The 21,655-nt window shown below is 42.2% G+C and overlaps 1 protein-coding gene across 5 annotated transcripts in view; it reads left to right on the top strand.

Annotated features, from left to right (window-relative positions):
* The window catches only part of TRIM2 (tripartite motif containing 2), a 54,946-nt gene that overhangs the window by 22,165 nt on the left and 11,126 nt on the right, over positions 1 to 21,655 (top strand). For 4 of the 5 annotated variants that reach the window (XM_081875319.1, XM_081875322.1, XM_081875320.1 and 1 more), the window contains exons 2-9: positions 7,829 to 8,010; positions 10,438 to 10,675; positions 13,723 to 13,874; positions 14,739 to 14,919; positions 15,749 to 16,472; positions 19,667 to 19,770; positions 20,041 to 20,208; positions 20,420 to 20,588. In XM_081875319.1, the coding sequence (XP_081731445.1) occupies positions 7,877 to 8,010; positions 10,438 to 10,675; positions 13,723 to 13,874; positions 14,739 to 14,919; positions 15,749 to 16,472; positions 19,667 to 19,770; positions 20,041 to 20,208; positions 20,420 to 20,588 (1,870 nt within the window). In that variant the 5' untranslated portion in view covers positions 7,829 to 7,876. Of the gene's footprint in view, positions 1 to 3,133; positions 3,430 to 7,828; positions 8,011 to 10,437; positions 10,676 to 13,722; positions 13,875 to 14,738; positions 14,920 to 15,748; positions 16,473 to 19,666; positions 19,771 to 20,040; positions 20,209 to 20,419; positions 20,589 to 21,655 lie in introns of those variants that run through there. The other variant, XM_081875321.1, reaches the window with a different exon arrangement.

Raw genomic sequence — 21,655 nt, 5'->3', positions numbered from 1 at the left:
TTCGTGACCCCATGGACCAGAGCACGCCAGGCACTCCTGTCTTCGACTGCCTCCCGCAGTCGAATCAGACTCATGTTTGTAGCTTCGAGAACACTGTCCAGCCATCTCGTCCTCTGTCGTCCCCTTCTTCTTGTGCCCTCAATCTTTCCCAGCATCAGGGTCTTTTCCAGGGAGTCTTCTCTTCTCATGAGGTGGCCAAAGTATTGGAGCCTCAGCTTCAGGATCTGTCCTTCCAGTGAGCACTCAGGGCTGATTTCCTTAAGAATGGAGAGGTTTGATCTTCTTGCAATCCATGGGACTCTCAAGAGTCTCCTCCAGCACCATAATTCAAAAGAATCAATTCTTCGGCAATCAGCCTTCTTTATGGCCCAGCTCTCACTTCCATACATCAATACTGGGAAAACCATGGCTTTAACTATACGGACCTTTGTTGGCAAGGTGATGTCTCTGCTTTTTAAGATGCAGATATAATTACCTCCTGGTTTATTTCTTCTTCTTCATCTCACTTTGGACTCTGAATTGGAGCCTCTATAATTGGCATAACTACCTATTCTGGTTATTTTATATCCATACATAAGATATGTATAGAGAGAACTAGTTAGATTTTGCTTTACTGAGAAACTAAACAGTTGTTGCTATTACCTTGCTTGCTGACCTAGTCTCTGAAGTAGTTTACAGACCCAGTAAATAAAAACAGAAAGTGTGTGCCTAACCTTAGAACTGTGACATGTAGTGTAGCTTCGGGCTGCTTGTATGCTAATGGTATCAGTTTTCATCTGGGAGGTGGGTTGGCTCTCATTCATGTGGAGTGGAGTGGAAGAGTCCTATTTTTAATGACTGCTGTTGGCCTTTTGCCGTAACGTTGGAATCTGGGTTGCCTTAACTAGTTCATTGTGCCTTGCTGTTTTTGAAAGTTCCAGAGCACTAATGTAACATGTACTTAATATTATTTGGTCTTTGACATGGGTCCAAATTAAGATTGCCTGTGAGTGCTCCAGTTGGAGAACAGCCTTTACCAAAGGTGTCATGGGCTTTGAAAACACTTGAACTCAGAGCGCAAGGGAGAAACGTGCTAAGAGGAAGGCAGGCTTGTCAAATCCACACCGTGATCAACTCCCGTCCGGAAACCAATGTCCCCACTGCGGAAGGACGTGTGGATCCAGAATTGGCCTCCACAGTCACTTACGGACTCATTGATAAAACCATGTTTATGGAAGACAATCTTACTCAGCTACGAGTGACTGCCAAAGAAAAAGAAGAATTTTCCCAACCCTTATTTTCTACTTGGTAGTATGCTACTCAAGGAACTGTTCTTTGAACTCTCAGTACTATCAAGAGACTGCATTACCTAGCATCCTGGGTATTTTGGGTCATAGCATATGTCATTAGGCAACTCAAAATGCTTTATAAAACAAGCATTTTCAGAAGGCCACGCGAGTCTTGCTACCATGCCAAAATCTGGTGTTTCAAACTTTATGCAATGATTTTCTGCCTCGCGGGATGCTTCACTGTTTGGTATGTCCACAAATAATTCACAGAGCTAGGAAGATTGCTGAATATTGCTGAAAGGAATAGGGTAGGAGGGAGATTTTTGAATATCCCTCTTCCTCTCCCCCAGCTTTAGGAATAGAAACCGTTATTGTGAATGGTCTCTTCAATCCTTACATAGCAACTTTCTTTCCTGATCTGTGCACCCAGCTCATCACCCAAGTTGATGGTGTAACCCTAAAAGATTCTATGTATTTAAGGACCAAATTTTAATTATTTAGTAACAAAATGCTTATACTTGAAAGGCAAATATAGTGACTGGTTTCAAAAGGCCTCCAAGAAACCAAGCTTGAACCAAGGACACATTCTACTCATGTGAAAAACACGCTGATTCCCGGACTGTCCACGGGCTGGATTTAGAAAGCGATTGGGCTGGATCCAGCCCCTGGGCCTTAGTTTGCCTACCCATGCGTTAGGGAGGTCCCATTGGAACTTGCTGTCAGTGTGTGCAGCTTGCAAGAGAACAATTGGGAACTCATTTTAATCTCCCAACTTTGTAGCCATCTCCTAACCACATAGTGCCACAGGTTTCAGGAAAGCTGCCTCATGGGACAAATCAGGACCTGTGCCACGCCTCATTAGACCCACAGGCTAGAAATTGGGGAAGCAAATCTGAGATGCACAAAAGCAGGGGAGGAAATGAAAATCCCACTGCATTCTTGAACTTTCATATAGCCTTGGATACAACTCACTGTTTCTGTTTTCCTTGCTCAATTTGGTTGAGTACTTGCCAAAAGGAACTTTTAAAAAATGTTTTTTTTATAATTGGCAAATACTTTGTGTTCAAATTAGCCTGCTTAAATTTGGGGTGCTGAGACGAGGCAACCTGTGCATAAAATAATAATAATAATAATAATAATAATAATAATAATAATAATAATAATAATAATAGCAACAACAACAACTTTATGATGAAGTTGAATAAACTCAAGTCTTATTTGCTGTCTCTGAGTTGAGAAATATTAGGTGATTTCAGGGGATGGTTCTGGTACTTAAAAACTTAGTACACTTTGGGGTAGATTGGTGACCTCATCTCATTCTGCACATTACACATTAAGCAGATACAAAAGGATTATCACATTAAACATGGGCATCATGACATAAAAATATAAGCAGCAGGGAGAGGCTGATTAGAGATTTCTCCCTCTTTCATTTTCATTGATTACATCCCATTAAAAACCAATAACACTTCCTTCCAAATAAATGTGTGTTGAATCAGAGCATCAGTACTCGATCTATACTTCAGTGTTGAGAGAAAAATACTTACGTGTGTTTTTTGCTGCTGAACCAGAATGTAGCTTTCCCTGCCTGCTAATCCTGTAATAGCATTCCATATAGACCTTATCCAGCATCTGAGCCCTGAAACAGCTGATTGCTGACTAGAAAAGAGGAAGAAGAAAAAAATCCACCTGGCGAATCTCATTGCAGCTCTATGCTGCATCCCTATCCCACAATCCCTTGCACGGTTTGCTGCAGTCTTTCAGCTACGGGTTGAGTGAGAAAGATGTACTAAATAAAGATTGATTGGCTGGAATCCTTTCGGGGTGTGTGGTGGGGGGGGTCTCCCACTTTGTCAGTGATCCGGAGAGTGGGGGGAGGGAAATTAATGACTGCTTGGCTGGGCCTCCTTTTATTACTTCCAGGATTCTCCATGGAGTGGTGGAGCATTGTTAGCTTAAGCAAGAAAATAACGCTGCGTCTCTAGTAACGGCTAACAGGAATTCTCTAAGAGTTTCACATGTGAGGCTTTCAGATGTGATACATCACTGTAATTATGGTTGGCTCATTTGGACGACTGCAGGACACAACTCCATCCTGGAAAGGCTTTTCCCTTTTTTCACTTGGCAGTGCATTGATTTAAGCTCCTTTTCGTGAAGATGGGTACGTCTCGAGCATTTGTTTGTTCAGTATTGTGCCTGGTGGCTAGTAACGTTATGCCTTTTTGCTCCCATCCCCCATTGCAGCTCCTTGCTTTACATGATGATGATGATGATGATGATGATGATGATGATGATGATGCTGCATGCTTTAAGGCTAGAAAAGTTATTTAAACCATATGTGAGCAAGATGATTTTAAAAACAATGTGAGAAAGCAAAAATGTGGAGGTGCGTGTGCATATGTACAAGATAGTCTTACTTCATGATGATGATGATGATGATTAATAATAATAATCATTTGAATATATAATTGATTCTGAGAGGAAACAGACTGTTTTTATAGCCTTGTCTCTCTGGTTTGGGTTTGCCGTGCTGTGCTTGAGTAATTCTACCTATAGCTTATCCTGTCTTTGAAGCAGCATTTATATAGCAGGAGTCCCACCCTTGCCTGCAGTTCTGGAGCTTGCGAGTTCCATTGCAAACGTTGCTACTGGAAACCTATTCATTCATAATGCATGGCTTAGACCCTCTGGGTTGTGCTCACCATTGATAAGTCGTAGGCGATTCAGTCTGATCTTTCAGAGTCTAATCACAGCTCTGGTTGGGTGGAGCACTGCCTTTATTTGAAAATCCTATACCTCTTGAACAGGCTGCCCTCAATCTTCTTTATACTTTCATTGTGTAAAGCCATAATTCTGAGATAAGTATGTTTATTGAAACTCTGTAAAATATTTCTTTTTAAAGCTCAAAATGGTTTATTTTATTAGGAGTTTTGTTTCAGATGGGTGTGGCTGCACACACTACTGATTTCTTTCTTCCCTCCTTTCTCTCTTGATATACACTTAATATTAGTGTTCTTGCAGTATGTGCACACGCATATGCAGTGTTTCTTAAAGACAATTTTGATTAGAAATTGGGCACTGCTTTGTACATCTTTTATAATTAGAAACCTGCAAGAAGGAATGATGATGATGATGTCATTTTTCTGAGAGGCTGCTTGATGCAAGCATTGATCTCTCATCAAAGGCTGCTAGGTATTTAAAGCTTGAACTCTGGATTTGGTTTTTGGTTTTCTCTGGAGGCATTTATTTAGTCAGTGGTGAGAATTTTTGTAGGTTTGTTCATCCAGAGAGTGCACGTGTCACCCCTTCTGCCTGTCTTAAAAATGGATGAAAAGAACTTGCTTCCCAACTTAAAGATAACAGCTTGTCTTTTTATAGCTTTGCACTAAATTTTTAGCACAGTTTATAAACCTTCCTTGTTACAGAGCCCTTTCAAACCAAATCTATTCCACCTCTGCAACATACTACATTATATACAGTATGTGCTTTTCAGGTGAATCTGTGTAACATCTGGAAAAATAAATTGTGTTCTGAACATAAAACTTACCTGCTTTATCATATGAAGTTCATTAAGATGAGTTTCAGCAAACAGAACCAATCTGTTATAGACAGTAGAAAGACTTCTTGGGACAAGGAGACATGGGTTCTAGTTTCTGCAATCCATGGTCTCACTCACTGCATTCAGGTGATCCTCCAAACCAGAGCTTGCTCAAACCATATTTTTGTAGTGTTGATAAGATGCACAACTATGGTTTGATTAGACCTGGAAGTTGCCTATTAAGCCACATGTGTCAGGGCAGGAAGGAGTGTTTGAGCTCATGGCTTCTCTCACACACCCTGTTTGGAGGATGCAGCCATTGTGTAGCTATTAGCAACTCGCTTTCTGTATTCTTACACCTATTTACTTGGGAGTAAACCCCATTAACCAGGTTGAACTTATTATTATTATTTGTTAAACATGCTTAGGAGGGGGCTATCCAATAGAAATTTAAGTGGGGATGTGCGAACCTTTTAGAGTTCCTTGCCCAGAGAACAAAGCAACACTTGTAACTCTTTTGTCTTTTACCTTCCTTCTTCTTTTACATACATGACTGAGTATGTATAAATCGTATCTGGACTGGGACCTTGGGTATCAGAACATTCGCAGACCCCAACAGCAGTATAGTAGGAGGCCTAATATAATATCCTCTTTGTGTAATAAGAACAAGACATTAACAAACACTCTAGTCACTAGGCTTGAACAGTTTGAACGTCTCCACCCAGTCAAATCCATTCAAGTCTGAAAGAGGATTCTGGGCATGTTTGGGTGCGTGTGCTTAAAAGCATCCTTCTAATCGGTAGCTCTATGTTCTCAGGGTTCCCTGGAGGGAGGCTCCTAAGTAATTCAGTTGAATGTGCATGAAAACCTACGCTGTATGGTGAAGCTGATTGTGGAAAGGTCAAAAGCTGAGTCAATGGGGACTTTGGGGGTGTGGCTGGTGCATGTGCATCCATTCATTTCCCTACTCAAGTTTTTCAACTGCAGCTAAAACAAAACCTGAATGTGACTTAGGTAGAAGGAAATAGTAAAAGGTGTTGGCTTCTGTGCACAGGCAAAAAAGTATTTATTTCATTTCTATCTTGCTCTTCCAATAGCTCAGAGTGGCATATGTGGTTTCCCCTTGCTACCCTGTGACCCTCCATCTGCTCTTGAACTACAACTCCCATCATCCCTGATTATTGGCCATGCTGGCTGGGTCTGATGGGACTTGAGAGTCCAACAACATCAAGAGGGTAGCCACCCAGTCAGCTTGATGGCTGAGTAGAGGTTTGAACCCGTCTCTCTCTCCATTCCTAGTTCAACATGCTAACCACTAGCTGGTATAGGGAATTTATATTGTCTTTGTTGAAAAGCATTATGTGTCTTGTTAGGTTCTGAATGTATTATGCCTATTTTGCTTAATTGCACTTGCTGTGGAATGGAAATGAAATATTTATGTGGTTTGCAATTGATGCTTTGCAATTGCAGGCATGCAATTTTTGAGATGCAATTGCATTTTGAAGTTTGAGGCTTTCTATAAATCCAACGAACAACTTACAGTTCATATGTGCAAAGATGATGTTGCTTTCTTCTGCTGGTTCTTTCTTCTGCTTTCTTCTTACTGAGTCCTGTTTGCTTTTGTGCAGTAAAGGCTATTGGAAAGCTTTTGTCTTTATTTTTTAACTAGCTTTGTCTAAAAGAAGGGTTTATGGGGGAAATGAAAGATAGCATATGAGTGGAGTTACTTAGTCAAATATATGCCTTTGTTTCCATGGGCAAAAGCTGTGTGAGAAAGAGATCTGTGTTTTAACTCTGTGTGACTGAGTCTTACCTTCCTGCTAATGGAATGTGGCCCTCAAATACATTCTACAGCAGCAGTAATGTGATTTTCAGCATGAAAATGGTTTCTTATTTCATATTTAGACTGCACTGATATAGATGGTCTGACTACCTATGTTCTTCCTATTATGAGGTCTAACAGTATGGCCAACCACTGGTGTACAGCTGTAGCTGATGATGTATGCAATATTATATTGGTGAGAGTGTCTTAGAAATATGGGAAGGTCAAAAACAGAGAGGTGTATTTTGCACCACATGTTACCTGATTCTTTCAAGTGGTGATGGCAGAAATCCAACCTACTCTATGCAACTCATGTGCTCCACCAGTGAGCAGGGGCGCCGACTTATAAAAAATATTGGGGGGGCCCAAGACCTCCAAACCGCTGCTGCTGGGGGAACGAAAGGGGCGAGCCCCGGGCTGCCCCGACCTTAAGTGAACCTGTGAGGGCCTGCCCTTTGCGGCAGCCGATTGGCTGCTGCCGTGGGCAGTGAATATTAATGAGCTAGGGGGAATCCCCGCTTCTCGCGGGGCTGACGCCAGCCCCGCGAGATTGTTGATGGGTCGAGAGCCCGCAACCCCACCCCCTCTCTAGATCGGGAGTGGCTTTGTTTTAACTTATTACTGAATGTATTTTAAAAGGTAACTATCGTCAAACAAGGAAAATAAAAAATACCAACATAATTTTGTGATTTTACAAAGCATAATATAACTAATAATTTTCTTAAATTATTGGGGGGGCAGAGCCCCCCCAAACGAATTTTTGAGGGGGCTCGGGCCCCCTCAGGCCCCATGGAGTCGGCGCCTATGCCAGTGAGCTATGCTCATTCTATAGCATTAGAAATGTACACCCATCCGATCTGAAAGCTTGTTCAGTTGGTTAGGGCACCCTTTTTCTTATACTCGATATCACAAAAGTATGGCCAGGTTTTAGCCTCGTCAGTTCTTGGATGGGAAGATAGTGGGAACAGGATATAAATATAAAGAATGAATTTTAGAAGCTAATGCATTGTAGTAGTTTTTTTGCCTTGGCAATCTGCCCAGATGCTTTTAAAGCAAGTATTTCTAGTGTAGCATTTCCAAGCACTACGCACTGCCTTCTTATAAATCTTGAATCGGGATGAAACCCACTGGGACCCATTGTTAACAGGAAGTCAATTCCCCACGGCTTCTAAAATGCTGTTGTTTGCTTGAACCTTTCAGCAGCGTGCAGGGCAAAAGAGAACAGGACCCACATGTCAGTGGTCTAGGATGGCCAGTGAAGGCACCAACATCCCAAGTCCTGTGGTGCGTCAGATTGACAAACAATTTCTGATCTGCAGCATATGCCTGGACCGTTACAAGAATCCCAAAGTACTCCCCTGTCTGCACACTTTCTGTGAGAGGTAAGAGGATGATTTCTGTTTCCCCCAGCCAAAAGTGCATTACAGCTGGCTTGTCTGTCTGGATTGCCACAGTGATCTGTTCCCAGATGTCTAGGGTTACACTGTTAATTCAATGAACCCCTCAATCCAGGCAACAAGTTCTCCTGAAATACAAACTTAATGAGTAGGAAGGTAAAATGCCCCTGGGCTCATTTTGATTTATAAGAAGAAAGACAGGATTCAGATACTACTGTATTGCAAAAGTAATCTGTGCTCTTTTGGTAAACAATTCTGTCTTTATTGTGAATGTTCACCCTGTTTTTATTTTTAAGATATGGCCTTCCATGTCAGCAATACAATTATACATAAAAGGGTGGTAGCAATACAGTGGTGCCTCGCAAGACGAAATTAATCCGTTTCGTGAGGCTCTTCGTATAGCGGTTTTTTCGTCTTGCGAAGCAAGCCCATTGACAGCTTAGCGGATTAGCGCTATTAGCGGTTTAGCGGCTTTTAGCGGATCAGCTGATAAGCGGCTTATCAGCGGATCAGCTGATAAGTGGCTTAGGGCTTAGGAAAAGGGGGGGGGAGAGGGAAAAACCCCCGCAGGAACTCGCAAGACATTTTCGTCTTGCGAAGCAAGCCCATAGGGAAATTCGTTTTGCGAAGTGCCTCCAAAACGGAAAACCCTTTCGTCTAGCGGGTTTTCCGTCTTGCGAGGCGTTCGTCTTGCGGGGCACCAGTGTAATTTCTTACTGGGATATTTGATCTGAATTTAGGCAATGAAACTTAGCCCATTTAGCTTAAAAGTAGATTTCTTCAGCATGAGTAGAGCTTGGTTCCAAGTGGAAAAGGTTCAGAACTGAAGGGTGCAATATCTGAACATAAAGTGCCAGAGATTAGATGATTCAGGACTTTGGCCTACAACTCCTATCAATCCCAGCTGGCATGGTCTTGCTGTCTGGGGCTGATGGAAAATGTAATCCAGCAACATATGGAGGGCACCAGGTTTCAGCTAGAAGATATGCAGGACTTGAACCGGTGGCATTTTTCCCTACGGTGCATTTCCTTTCCAGGAAAAGAAGCAGAGAAGCCTTATCATTTTAAAAAATGCTGCAGCGCTGTCTGAAAGTGGAAACGACATTTCCACCATTACAGCTTTTGGCTTTTCATGGTTTGTCTATTTTCATTTTGTTAAACTGCTTAGTCTACCATGTTCCATAAGCATTTGCTTTGTTCTTTTTAATGTTTTGAATGCAGCGCTGCTAATGACCCTTATCTTTCTATGCATTTTAGAAAGAGCTCAGGTTTTCTTGGTGTATTACATTAGAATCCGCTTCAGCCTGAAAGGTAGTCATATGCATTTGCTGCCATGGGCTGATTTTTGTCTGGATTCATCTTTTGGCACGCTAGTGCTCAGAGTGATGGGCCCCAAGCCAAACCTGGGCTTAAAACAGCCTGTGGTGACAGATGCACATAATTGCCTCACCACGGGCTGCAGCAGTTAGAAGTCAGTAAAGGCTGGGCTTTTCCCTCACAAAAGCTAAGGTGACTGTAAGAATAACCCTCCAGAATGGTTCATCAACCTCTGTGACGTGGAGCCTGGAAAACAATTTGAATAGCCATAATGCTGTTGTTGCTTTTATTAATGTAAGATGAAAATGGCAAGTGATACTTTGCAGTGTTTCCCCCCAAGCTTTGGAGCAGAGAGTGAGAACAAGCAGATGAAAAGATTCTCTTGTAACCTATAATGGTTGTGGAGAAGAGCACACTTCACAGCGCAAGACTGTAGGGTCAGGAAGTAATTCCTGTGAGCAGAAGCTAAGGCTTTCTACAGGAGTCATAATCATTCATGTTTTTTAAAGGAGTGTTTAAAATGCATTGCTTGTTTTCTGCACACTTATCTCTGTTCTCAGATTGTGCAGATTTAGGCAGTGTATATATATAAGCCACAGATGACAGTGTCCTAATAAGAATGAGTGGGTACACCGCAAGAAACAAAGCTTCAGTCATACCAAAATCTGCTCTCTGGAAAAAGTTGCTGTTTTGATAGTGCAGCCTGGGGCAGTCTCTTCTTCTTGCACTAATTCCTTACCACCTTTTCTCCGGTTTAGACTGTCTCCAGTCATCTCATTACATCATTGCCTTTTTATTTAGGTAGAACCCCCTAGCGCTCACCCCCACCTTTGGCTGTCCAGATATTGCTGTACTACAACTCCCATCCATTGGCCAAGCTGGCTGGTGTTGATGGGAGTTGGGATCCAATAACTTCTGGAGGGCAACAGAAGGCAGTCAGGGTGTTTTGTTCTTTCCTCTTGATATGAGTTGCAAAATGTGAAAAAGTAAAGCTGTGTTCATGATTACTCTTCTATTCCCCTACTAGGAAATCACAAACAATACAGTTTACTTTTTGCTTTTGATACTGGCTTATCTTTTTACCATCCTCATTAGGTGCCTACAGAATTACATTCCAGCCCACAGCTTAACCCTTTCTTGCCCAGTGTGCCGCCAAACGTCCATCTTGCCAGAGAAAGGGGTTTCTGCTCTTCAGAACAACTTCTTCATCACCAACCTGATGGATGTCCTGCAGCGAACTCCAGACAATAGCATTGAGGAGTCTTCCATCTTGGAGACTGTCACAGCTGTTGCTGCAGGGAAGCCACTCTCCTGCCCCAATCATGAAGGAAATGTAAGTGGATTAGGCGCCTATAAATAAGGCTTCATCAATTTATTTGGCAGGGAAATGGCAGTTTTCAATGGTTCCCCCTGAAATGAAAGTTGGGGACTATTGGACTTGCAAATGATTTATTAATTTCTGCAATGACAACATAAATCGTTTGCTTGATAGATTTTATTCAATTGATTGAATGCTTTCATTGGATACTGTACTAGAGAGAGTGAATTGGGATGAATTTGTGTGGGACATCAAATTAACTCTCAGTCAGCCCAATATTGATAGTTTTGGTTATTTTTTTGTTTTGTAGGGCATTGCATTGACATGTCATGATATTGATCATGGTGGTTAGTAAATGTGCTTTCTGGCTATCAAGATGAGATGTTAATGTTCTATAATTCATTTAAGCTGTATTTTGTACATCAATTTTAGTTTTAAGTGAAAGCAGCTGTCTATAATTCAAAAGGTGTATTGCTACTTTTGCTCTTCTTTTCATCCATAAATGAAATCAAGTATTCATTGAGTTGAAATTCCATTTCCTTTTCCGTTACCACTACTGTTGTGAGTCCTTTCCTATCATCAGTCTGTTTTCAATCTTTACCAACCTGGTGCACTTTAGATGTTGTTGAACCACAACTCCCCATAGCCCCGGCCAGCCTTGCCAATCATCAGGGTGGGTGCAGGTGGGACCCTAAGAAGCATCTGGAAAACACTTCGCTGTGGAAGGCTGACCTAGGCAATCCAGATCATAATAGGTAAATTAGGGAGCAAATGAACTGCAGGAGGTGTCTACAGAGCAAATATTTCCAGAGCAACAAAGCAAACAAAACAGAACAACGTCAGATTTAGGGTGGGCTGTTCACCAGTACAGGGCATGAAAAATTGATAAGCTCCATAACTGAGAAGATCCATTTGGGGGTGCCAATTTTGGGCTCATATTGTAAAATATTCCCCAGGTCTGCCCTTGAACAGAAGGGAGAGCAATCCCTTTCCCAGCAAGTTCTTAGCTAATCTGGCCTAGGTACAAGGTTTGGGAGTATTCCTTTCTGATAGCAGGTCATAGCCTGCATGTGGACAAAAACCATTCAAGAGAAATATTATTAGATTCAGCTTTACACCACCTGGCAAAATTGTTTTCCGGTTATGGTAATCAGTGGCACTGAAAGATGAAAAATCTGCATAGGGCACATATGCTAAAAAGGGTCCTTGGGAATAAATGGAGCATATGGGCAGAATTATGTCATTATTCCACTTGAACTGGTGGGTTGGCATCCTTGTTGTTGCATCACTAAGCACTATCTTGCATTCAAAGTGTGCCAATATAATGTGAGCGGCATTGCAAGCATTGCTGTACATGATTAGGAAGCTTTTCGTAAAATTGAAATGCAATTAAGTGCTTGGCAGCATGACTCCTGGATGTAACACACAGTGCTATACACTTATGGCCCTCCTGATGTCATTGGCCTCCAGCTTCCATCAGCCTCAGCCAACATGGCCTACAGTCAAGGAAGATGGGAACTGTAGGCCAGAAATCTGGAGAGCACCATGTTCCCCTGCTCTCTCCTCTTCCCCTCCTCCAATTATGATCATTGTTCTCCTTTGTTCCTATAATCCTCCTTCTGTTAATGTATCACTCAAAGCAGGATTGTGATTTTTCTTGATTTTATTTTTTTAATCTTTCTGTAAACCGCTTTTTACAATTAAATGGTGTATGAAATTTATGAACTGATTAAATAAATTAATATGACTTAAAAAAACAGATGCAGTATTACAAGACAAAAGTACACCTTTTTTGTAGGTAGGTTGGTAGCATATGTACCTGGTTTTCATCTGCAAATCAGGAGATTTATGATCAGTAAGGTCCACTCCTTACAAACTATATATTCTTGTTGTGACCATGACATCTTAGTTTTAGGCAATAAGTTCCAGGCTTTCCTTCAGTGAGACAGTTCTTCATTGCATGGAGTTTGCCTTCTTTCTTTCTTTCTTTCTTTCTTTCTTTCTTTCTTTTTTGAAGAAGTATCCAAACCATCTTGGGAGCACGTGCAAAATATCTTTATCTTTCTGAAGTATCAGACTCCACTAAGTAAGAGTAGTGCCATTCAAAACAACCTTAAACAGATTGTGGAAACTTCTTCAGTCCTTTTTCTTTTGTAGGTTGCAGACTAGAAATAAGAAAGTGAAAATGTTTTATCCTTTGTTAGATGAAAAGCTTCTATTTCTGTGGATCTGCAAGTTTCTTGGCCTCACCGAGTCCTTTTTATATAATTCCTTTTAATGTTCTCTTGCTTAGTTTGAAAAATAACTGATGCTCTCTCCCTCTGGTAAACTTTTAAATGCCAGCCCTAAGCAGCAATGATCACTCTCTGTTAAGCTTTTGGCTGCCAAAAATATGGCCCTCATTATATGCAAACCTGATGCCATTCTGTTTTGTAATTCAGAGTGCATCACTAATGCCTTAGGCATTTGTGAAGTAACTTAATACTGCTAAAGCACAAGGCATGACAGTTTTATCTGAAACCAAATAGTGAGAAAATGACAGCCATGAGAAAGAACATGACAGCCGTCAGTGTACCTTTTGGAATTTCAAGTACCCTAAATTGTGTATTTATTTGTGATTCTTAAAAGTAGGGAAAATTTCAACATAATGGTTCATACAAACCACAGCTATAAATCCATGGCATTAAACATAATCACTGCTTTTTAACATTTTAATCACAAGCAAACATTTTGTTTTCATGGTGCAATAGGTTTGAACTCCGGTCGTCAGCTAACATGGCTATTTATCACATAAATCCCATTCTGCTGACTTTTTTTGCTTGCAGGATTTGTAGCAGATTTTTTTACCAGCACAGGGCATTAGCAGAACAATCCAATGCGCATTTATTCAAAAGCAAGCCCATGGAAGTCTGTGGGACTAAGGCTGCAATCCTTGCCCTGCTTACCTGGGAATTCAATAGGGCTTGTATCTGAGTAGACATGCTCAGTATTCAAAATGGTGTGTCTCTATTTGGAAAAACTGGTATTCTGCTGATAGTCACACTCTCCCTCTCTGTAATCAGCTGATGGAATTTTACTGCCAGTCTTGTGAGACAGCCATGTGCCGGGAATGTACAGAAGGAGAGCATGCAGAGCACCCCACGGTACCTCTCAAAGATGTAGTAGAACAACACAAGGCTTCGCTTCAAGCACAGCTAGATGCTGTCAACAAAAGGTATGGAACCTCTTCTGCAATGTGCATGCTTTAACACACAGTGTGGTGGAGTAGCCCCGACCTCACACCCCAGACATTGTCACCTGCTCTCTCTGATCTGAGGGGTTCTTCCCTGGGGCCTCTGCTTTCCAAGGCAGCCAGTCTGCTTTCCAAGGCAGAATACAGTGGTACCTTGGTTTTCGAATGTCTCAAAAGTTGAACATTTTGGTTTTCGACTGCCGAAAACCCAGAAGTAAATGCATCCATTTCCAAATGCGCCTCAGAAGCCAAATGGCTTCCACTGAGTGTTTCTCAATTAAATTTGCAGACCGCCTTCGGTTTTTGAATGTTTTGGAAGTCATACGGTCTTCCAGAACGGATTACGTTTGAAAACCGAGGTACCGCTGTAGAGAGAACTATATACAGTGGTACCTCGGGTTAAGTACTTAATTCGTTCCGGAGATCCGTTCTTAACCTGAAACTGTTCTTAACCTGAAGCACCACTTTAGCTAATGGGGCCTCCTGCTGCCTCCGTGCTGCAGAAGCACGATTTCTGTTCTTATCCTGAAGCAAAGTTCTTAACTATTTCTGGGTTAGTGGAGTCTGTAACCTGAAGCGTATGTAACCTGAGGTACCACTGTAACTATGTTATATAAAGAATTTCAAAAGGGGTGCCTGAGCTTGCTTTCTCTTGCCTCTTTCCCCATCCTTTTCCTTGTGCTATAAAGTCTCTGTAACAGAATTCTTCTAAGAAACACTTGAAATCTGATTTGTATCTTTATCCCATTGTAATCACCAAGAATAAAAATCTTGTTGCATGATGTCACAAGGAAAAACTATGGCAATTCTATTTCAAACAGCACTTGTGATTTACGCTTCCAACAGGCTTCCAGAGATAGATACAGCACTTCATTTCCTATCTGAAATTATACATCAGCTGACCAACCAAAAGACCAGCATCGTAGATGAAATTCATTCTACTTTTGATGAACTCCAGAAGACTTTAAATGTCCGCAAGAGTGTGTTGCTCATGGAATTGGAAGTGAATTATGGCCTTAAACATAAAGTAAGACCCTTGTTCTTTTCAGTCATATTTTATTTCATTTGTGGGGTATGTGATGCTACTGGGAGAAACAATGTCTGAAATCTAATCTTTAGCTGAGAGAGAGGCTAGGAAATGGCATGTTTGCCATGTAAGGTTAATTGGGAACACAATTAATCCAGCACATCCTTGAACAAATTCATTTTATCCAACAAAATTATCTTACAAAAATGCAGAAGTGATATGTAACAGGAGTCAGAGCTATATTTTTAATTGTTACGGTGTGTTTTTTATTAAAAAAAACAAAAACAATGGCAACAACAACTTTATATTGCATCGTTGTTTCATAGTTTTTGGTTGTATTTTCATTTTTTACTTTTCTTTTCTGGATAATATTAGTCAAATAGTTGTAAAAATCTTATAAAAGCTAAATGTCCCTATCTTGGGGATGGAGGAAATACAGTGTTCTGGGTCTTTTCCATATATCCTCATAGGAAAACGTTTATCTGTCTTCAGTTTGGCCCAAGGCTTGTTCATGCAATACAAAAAAAACAAAACAAAAAAAAAAAAAAACACAACAGTTTAGTTTTATGTCAAAATAATGCCATGAAGAAAAGCTCTCCAAACTGGAAGCTCTTAAAAAAAAAAATCTTCCAAGAGAACTTAGCACTTATTTGATCAATGCTATTCAGGTGTTTTGTTTTGTTTTAATCGAGCCCAACAAATTTTCTGCAACATTATTCCGTTCAAGGTCATACCTCTACATTTCCCATGATAGGTGGGAATTCATTCATTTATTTTTTGGGCTACTTGGTTTAAAACTCTATATAACCACAGCATTCTGTCTATCCAGGTCCTGCAGACTCAGCTTGATAGCCTATTGGAAGGACAGGAAAACATAAAGAGTTGTAGCAACTTTACAGCCCAAGCACTCAACCATGGAACCGAGACGGAAGTCTTGCTTGTTAAGAAGCAGATGAGCGATAAGCTGAACGAGCTGGCTGTCCGCGACTTCCCACTGCAGCCTCGTGAGAATGATCAACTAGACTTCATAGTGGAAACAGATGGGCTGAAGAAGTCCATTCATAATCTTGGTACTATTTTAACCACAAATGCTGTCGCTTCTGAAACAGTGGCCACGGGTGAAGGACTGAAGCAGACGGTGATAGGACAGCCTATGTCGGTCACCATCACTACCAAGGACAAGGATGGTGAGCTCTGTAAATCCGGGAATGCTTACCTCACGGCTGAGCTCAGCACGCCCGATGGGAGTGTGGCGGACGGAGAAATACTTGACAATAAAAATGGCACTTACGAATTTTTGTATACTGTCCAGAAAGAAGGGGACTTTACCCTTTCCTTGAGACTCTATGATCAGCATATCAGGGGCAGCCCGTTCAAACTCAAGGTAATCAGGTCGGCCGATGTGTCCCCTACTACCGAAGGAGTTAAGAGGCGTGTGAAGTCTCCTGGCAGTGGACACGTGAAGCAGAAAGCTGTGAAAAGACCAGCTAGCATGTATAGCACTGGCAAAAGGAAAGAGAACCCCATTGAAGATGACCTGATCTTCAGAGTAGGTATGGAGTGCTTTGCCTTCTAAATTATTTGGATTGCAATGTCCAGCTGCGAACAGAGTGCATAAAACTATTGTTTTGGGATAAGTGTCAACACTAAGCAGGAGAGAAGAATCTGTGGTGCTCAAGCAATTGTTGGATTCCGGTTCCCATCAGCTGCAACCAGCAGGACCAGATGATGGAAGCTGTAGTCCAGCAACCTTTGGAGGGTCCTTGGTTTCCCATCCCTGCCCTAGGACATTATCTAGCTCAGAGGTGTTGGTTGATCGATGGATATTCATTTGAATGAAAAGTGGCATAGACATGAATAGTGGCCTACAAACAATAAATAACAACAACACAATAAAACATAATAGCACATCACAGATACAGTGTGAATCATATAAAATAATTAACAAATCATCAATAAAACAGATGCAATCTACAAAACGCTACTCACAAAACATCAACTAAAAAAGAAGCTGAACATCAAAATTACAGCAAAATTCATATAATTAACAAATCAGTATGGCTTTTGTAATCTGTAAAACAATACTAACAATTCGGTCTTTAACGTCCCTCGAAGGACAGCCAAATTTAAATAACAATTTGACACACAGCTGTGAGGCATTTGCGAGCTTTTTTGCGGAGAAGGTCTTGTTGCTCCGCCATGACCTCCCTGCCAATTTGGATACAATAAAGGAACTGGAGGCCCCTCGACTGCCCTCGGGTTCAGTATTGGACCACTTTGACCGGATATCCCCAGCCGATGTGGACAGACTCCTCCGAGCTGGAAAGCCCACCACATGTCCTCTCGACCCGTGCCCGTCCTGGCTGATTAGAGCGTGTCCAGACGAGGTGCGGGCCCCCCGGGGGATATCATCAATCTGTCCCTTGGCACCGGGACATTCCCAGGGGAACTGAAGGAGGCAGTGGTGCGCCCGCTCTTAAAGAAAACATCATTAGATCCCTTAGATCTATCCAATTACCGCCCGGTTTCGAATCTTCCATTCCTGGGTAAGGTGATTGAGAGAGCGGTTGCTGAACAGCTTGGTAGGTTTCTGGATGAAACATCGGCTCTGGATCCATTCCAGTCCGGCTTCCGCGCTGGTCATGGGACTGAGACGGCTCTGGTCGCCCTAACAGATGATCTCCGCAGGCAGCTGGATCGAGGCGGGTCGGGGCTGCTGATTCTTCTAGACCTGTCAGCAGCCTTCGACATGGTCGATCACGAACTCCTGGACCACCGCCTTGCCGACGTGGGGATCCAGGGCACAGTCCTTCAATGGCTGCGCTCGTTTCTCTCTGGTCGGGGACAGAGGGTGGCGCTTGGGGGGGAATTGTCATCCCGCCACTCCTTGGTGTGTGGTGTGCCCCAGGGTGCAATACTCTCCCCAATGCTTTTTAACATCTTTATGCGCCCCCTCGCCCAGCTTGTCCGGAGTTTTGGGCTGGGCTGCCATCAGTATGCTGATGACACCCAACTCTATCTGTTGATGGACGGCCACCCGGACTCTGCCCCAGACACACTGATCAGATGCTTGGAGGCTGTGGCTGGATGGTTACGTGGGAGCCGGCTGAAGTTAAATCCTTCGAAGACAGAGGTCCTCTGGCTGGGACGGGACGACAGGGGGCTGAGGGGGCAACTCCCATCTCTTGCGGGGGTGCAATTAGTGCCAGCACCGTCCGTTAAGAGTTTGGGTGTAATCTTCGATACCTCCCTCTCCATGGAGGCGCAGATTGCAGCTATAACAAAGGCGGCATTCTTTCATCTCCGCCAAGCTAAGCAGTTGGCTCCTTACCTCTCACGCCCTGACCTAGCCACTGTGATCCACGCGACGGTCACCTCCAGACTGGATTATTGTAACTCGCTCTACGTGGGGCTGCCCTTGAGACTGACCCAGAAACTCCAGCGGGTGCAAAATGCTGCAGCGAGACTCCTTACGGGGTCTTCGCTTAGAGATCACATTCATCCGGTGCTATACCAGCTGCACTGGCTCCCGGTGGAGTACAGGATCAGGTTTAAGGTGCTGGTTTTAACCTTCAAAGCCCTATACGGCCTAGGGCCCTCGTACCTACGGGACCGCCTCTCCTGGTATGCCCCACAGAGGAACTTACGATCTTCAAATAAAAACATCTTGAAGGTCCCAAGCCACAGAGAGGTTAGGCTGGCCTCAACTAGAGCCAGGGCTTTTTCGGCTGCGGCTCCAACCTTGTGGAACGCTCTCTCACAAGAGACAAGGGCCCTGCAGGACTTGACATCTTTCCGCAGGGCCTGCAAGACAGAGCTGTTCCACCTGGCCTTTGGTCAGGGCGCAGCCTGACTCCCTCCTCTGGCAATCTTTACAAAACTTTAGTTTATGGTTGCCATCAATTTTGATTTTAATTCATTTTAATCCATTTTTATAATGTTTTATAATGTTGTACTGTTTTAGTGTTGTTAGCCGCCCTGAGCCCGGCTTCGGCTGGGGAGGGCGGGATATAAATAAAATTTATTATTATTATTATTATTAACAACATTAAAAAATAGCAACAAAAAGTAAGCTAAGCACTGTTACGTTCATACACACACTCTTCACATTCCCCCAAAATCGTAATCTCACTCTATTTGATTTGTTAAAATACACATAATATTGTTAAGCTTGTTGTAAGTGAGCCTTAGTCATACTGTAGTTGGACTTTTCTAACTAGATGGCTCTCCCTCTAATTTTCTGTGCCAAAAGTATCGTATTTAGTCCTTGCTGTATGCACTTCTGAGAATGGGTGGGGGAATCATCCCATTTATATTGCTTATGGAGTTCATAATTCAAAAACAATATTTCTGTAACGGGACTGCTTGTTTATCTCATCCCTCAAAGGCGTATTCCAAAACCTTATTATCTTGAAAGGCAGCTGGAATTCCCTCTTGGACATTCATGCACACAGAAGTCCCTGCCCATAGTGGGGGATAAAGGAGGGAGCAACACACTCAGCTCCCCCAGAGTCCCAGACACCCCTGCTCTGGAGATTGTGGACCTTCCCCTGTTGATCTTTATATTGTATATTCATGATAATGGTTTGTTTTCTCTACCCCAACCATTGTGAAGCCCCTTTCCATGCAATACAACTAGACTCCTAATGATGAAACTGCTGATTGGACCTAGAGAGTTGAAATGAGTTTTTGCAGCCATGTACTTGACTTCTTTCCTAATTGTTTTTATATGTACATCTCCTTTTAGGTACCAAAGGGAGAAACAAAGGGGAGTTTACAAATCTTCAGGGAGTAGCTGCATCTACAAATGGAAAAATATTAATAGCGGACAGCAATAATCAGTGTGTGCAGGTATGCTCGTTTTTCTTCTCTTTACCCATAATGGATTGTTTTGGAAAGACATAGTATTGATCAAATGCGGAAAAGAAACATGTTCTCTGAAGTGTCACTATCCTTGATAGTGAAGGATTCATAATTACTTCTGCGTTCACATAATGACTCAAATGCCATTTTCCAGTTAAAAATACATTCATTTATTTAAATCTACACCCCACCTTTAATCTCATGGATGTGTATACATGGATACATCTTATGTGAAAAAACTGTTTTTGAAAATTACAGATATTTTCCACTGATGGCCAGTTCAAGAGTCGTTTTGGTATCCGGGGAAGGTCCCCTGGTCAGTTGCAGCGGCCTACGGGAGTGGCTGTGCATCCTTGTGGTGACATCATTATTGCCGACTATGACAATAAGTGGGTTAGCATATTCTCCTCTGATGGAAAATTTAAGGTAAGTTTATGAAGTACAAATAAAAAAAACAAGGAAACTCACTGCCATTTTAAAATTAATAGTTTGGTAAACCAACGATTTTTCTGAAGGCTTGGGGAATTCTGTATTTCTTGATTGAAGAACTAACTGTTGGTGATGAGGGAAAGGATGGACAAATTCATGTAGATGAAATTATTTTGTTTGTTCAACTTTAATCTCTTTGCTCCTATAGACAAAAATTGGATCTGGAAAGCTCATGGGACCAAAAGGTGTTTCTGTGGATCGCAATGGGCACATCATTGTGGTGGACAACAAAGCATGTTGTGTGTTTATCTTCCAGCCAAATGGAAAAATAGTAACCAGGTTTGGAAGCCGAGGCAATGGAGATAAGCAGTTTGCAGGTATCAGTTGCTGTCTAATATCCATTTTCTTTTATCCAGATCGTGTGTGTGTAATTGAGCATGCTGAAAAAGCATCACTCTAACTGCACCACAGTAAGCAAGACACAATAAGTAGACTGTAGTCCATTAGTGCTGTCACACGTCCATAATTTCCTGGACATTGCCAAAACTTTGACAGCTTTGCCAAAAAAATCTCAACAACATTTTGAAATATGGCAACCCTCTAGTCCAGGCATGTCCAAAGTCCTAATCCAGTCCACCGGTCGGTTTGATCCTCCGGGGTAAAATCCCCCAAAACCCTCAAATTTCAATCCTAAAAAAAGCTCAACAACTTTCAACTTTGGTCGGCCCCTTTGGTTGGCTCTCACAGCCCGTCACTTCATCAAATCTGGCCCTCTTTGAAAAAAGTTTGGACACCACTGCTCTAGTTCATGAACAATTATGTCGTAATAAACACACATAGTACACACAATGTGGGTGTAATTTTCACTCTAGTTGTACCTTAGGCCTTTGGGGTGAGGGGAGGCAGTCTTTCAGGAACAACAAAACTCCTCTGGTCTGACTCCTGTGGCTTGCTGATCATGTCACGTTTTAAGACAGAGGGAGTCAATGTGATGATCTCCACATCTGGCTGGACCCCAATTCTCATCAGCACCAGCCAGCATGACCAAGAACAAGAAGCATGCTCACTTGCAAATGTTAAACAAATTTTAAGTAGTCTATTGTTCAACTTGAAAGTTGTACTAAACATTTAGTGGGTGGAAACCAGTCAAACTGGTTTTGAAGCTGGCCAGATAGAAACCTTTTTATTTATTGTTCTCTAGAGTACTTGTACTGTGCCCAAGTTCATAATTTTATTGAGTTCATAGCTGATTATGTTCTTCTTCAGCCATTAACATGTGACAGTGAATGCAGCAACATGTAGAGTTCAAAATGGAACCTTGAAGCACCACCTGGTGTTGCCTTTTCCAGAGCCACCTCCAGTCAGGCATGCCTCTAGCGCATTGGTCCACATCAACCATTTTGATCAGAACTCGCATGCATACTGCTAGTTCACATGGATTGAA

Source organism: Podarcis erhardii (assembly GCF_964252035.2).
Source record: "Podarcis erhardii genome assembly, chromosome: 9".
Classification (NCBI taxonomy): Eukaryota; Metazoa; Chordata; class Lepidosauria; order Squamata; family Lacertidae; genus Podarcis; species Podarcis erhardii.
Note: the sequence above shows the minus strand (reverse complement) of the source record. Positions and strands in the feature narration are given on the sequence as shown.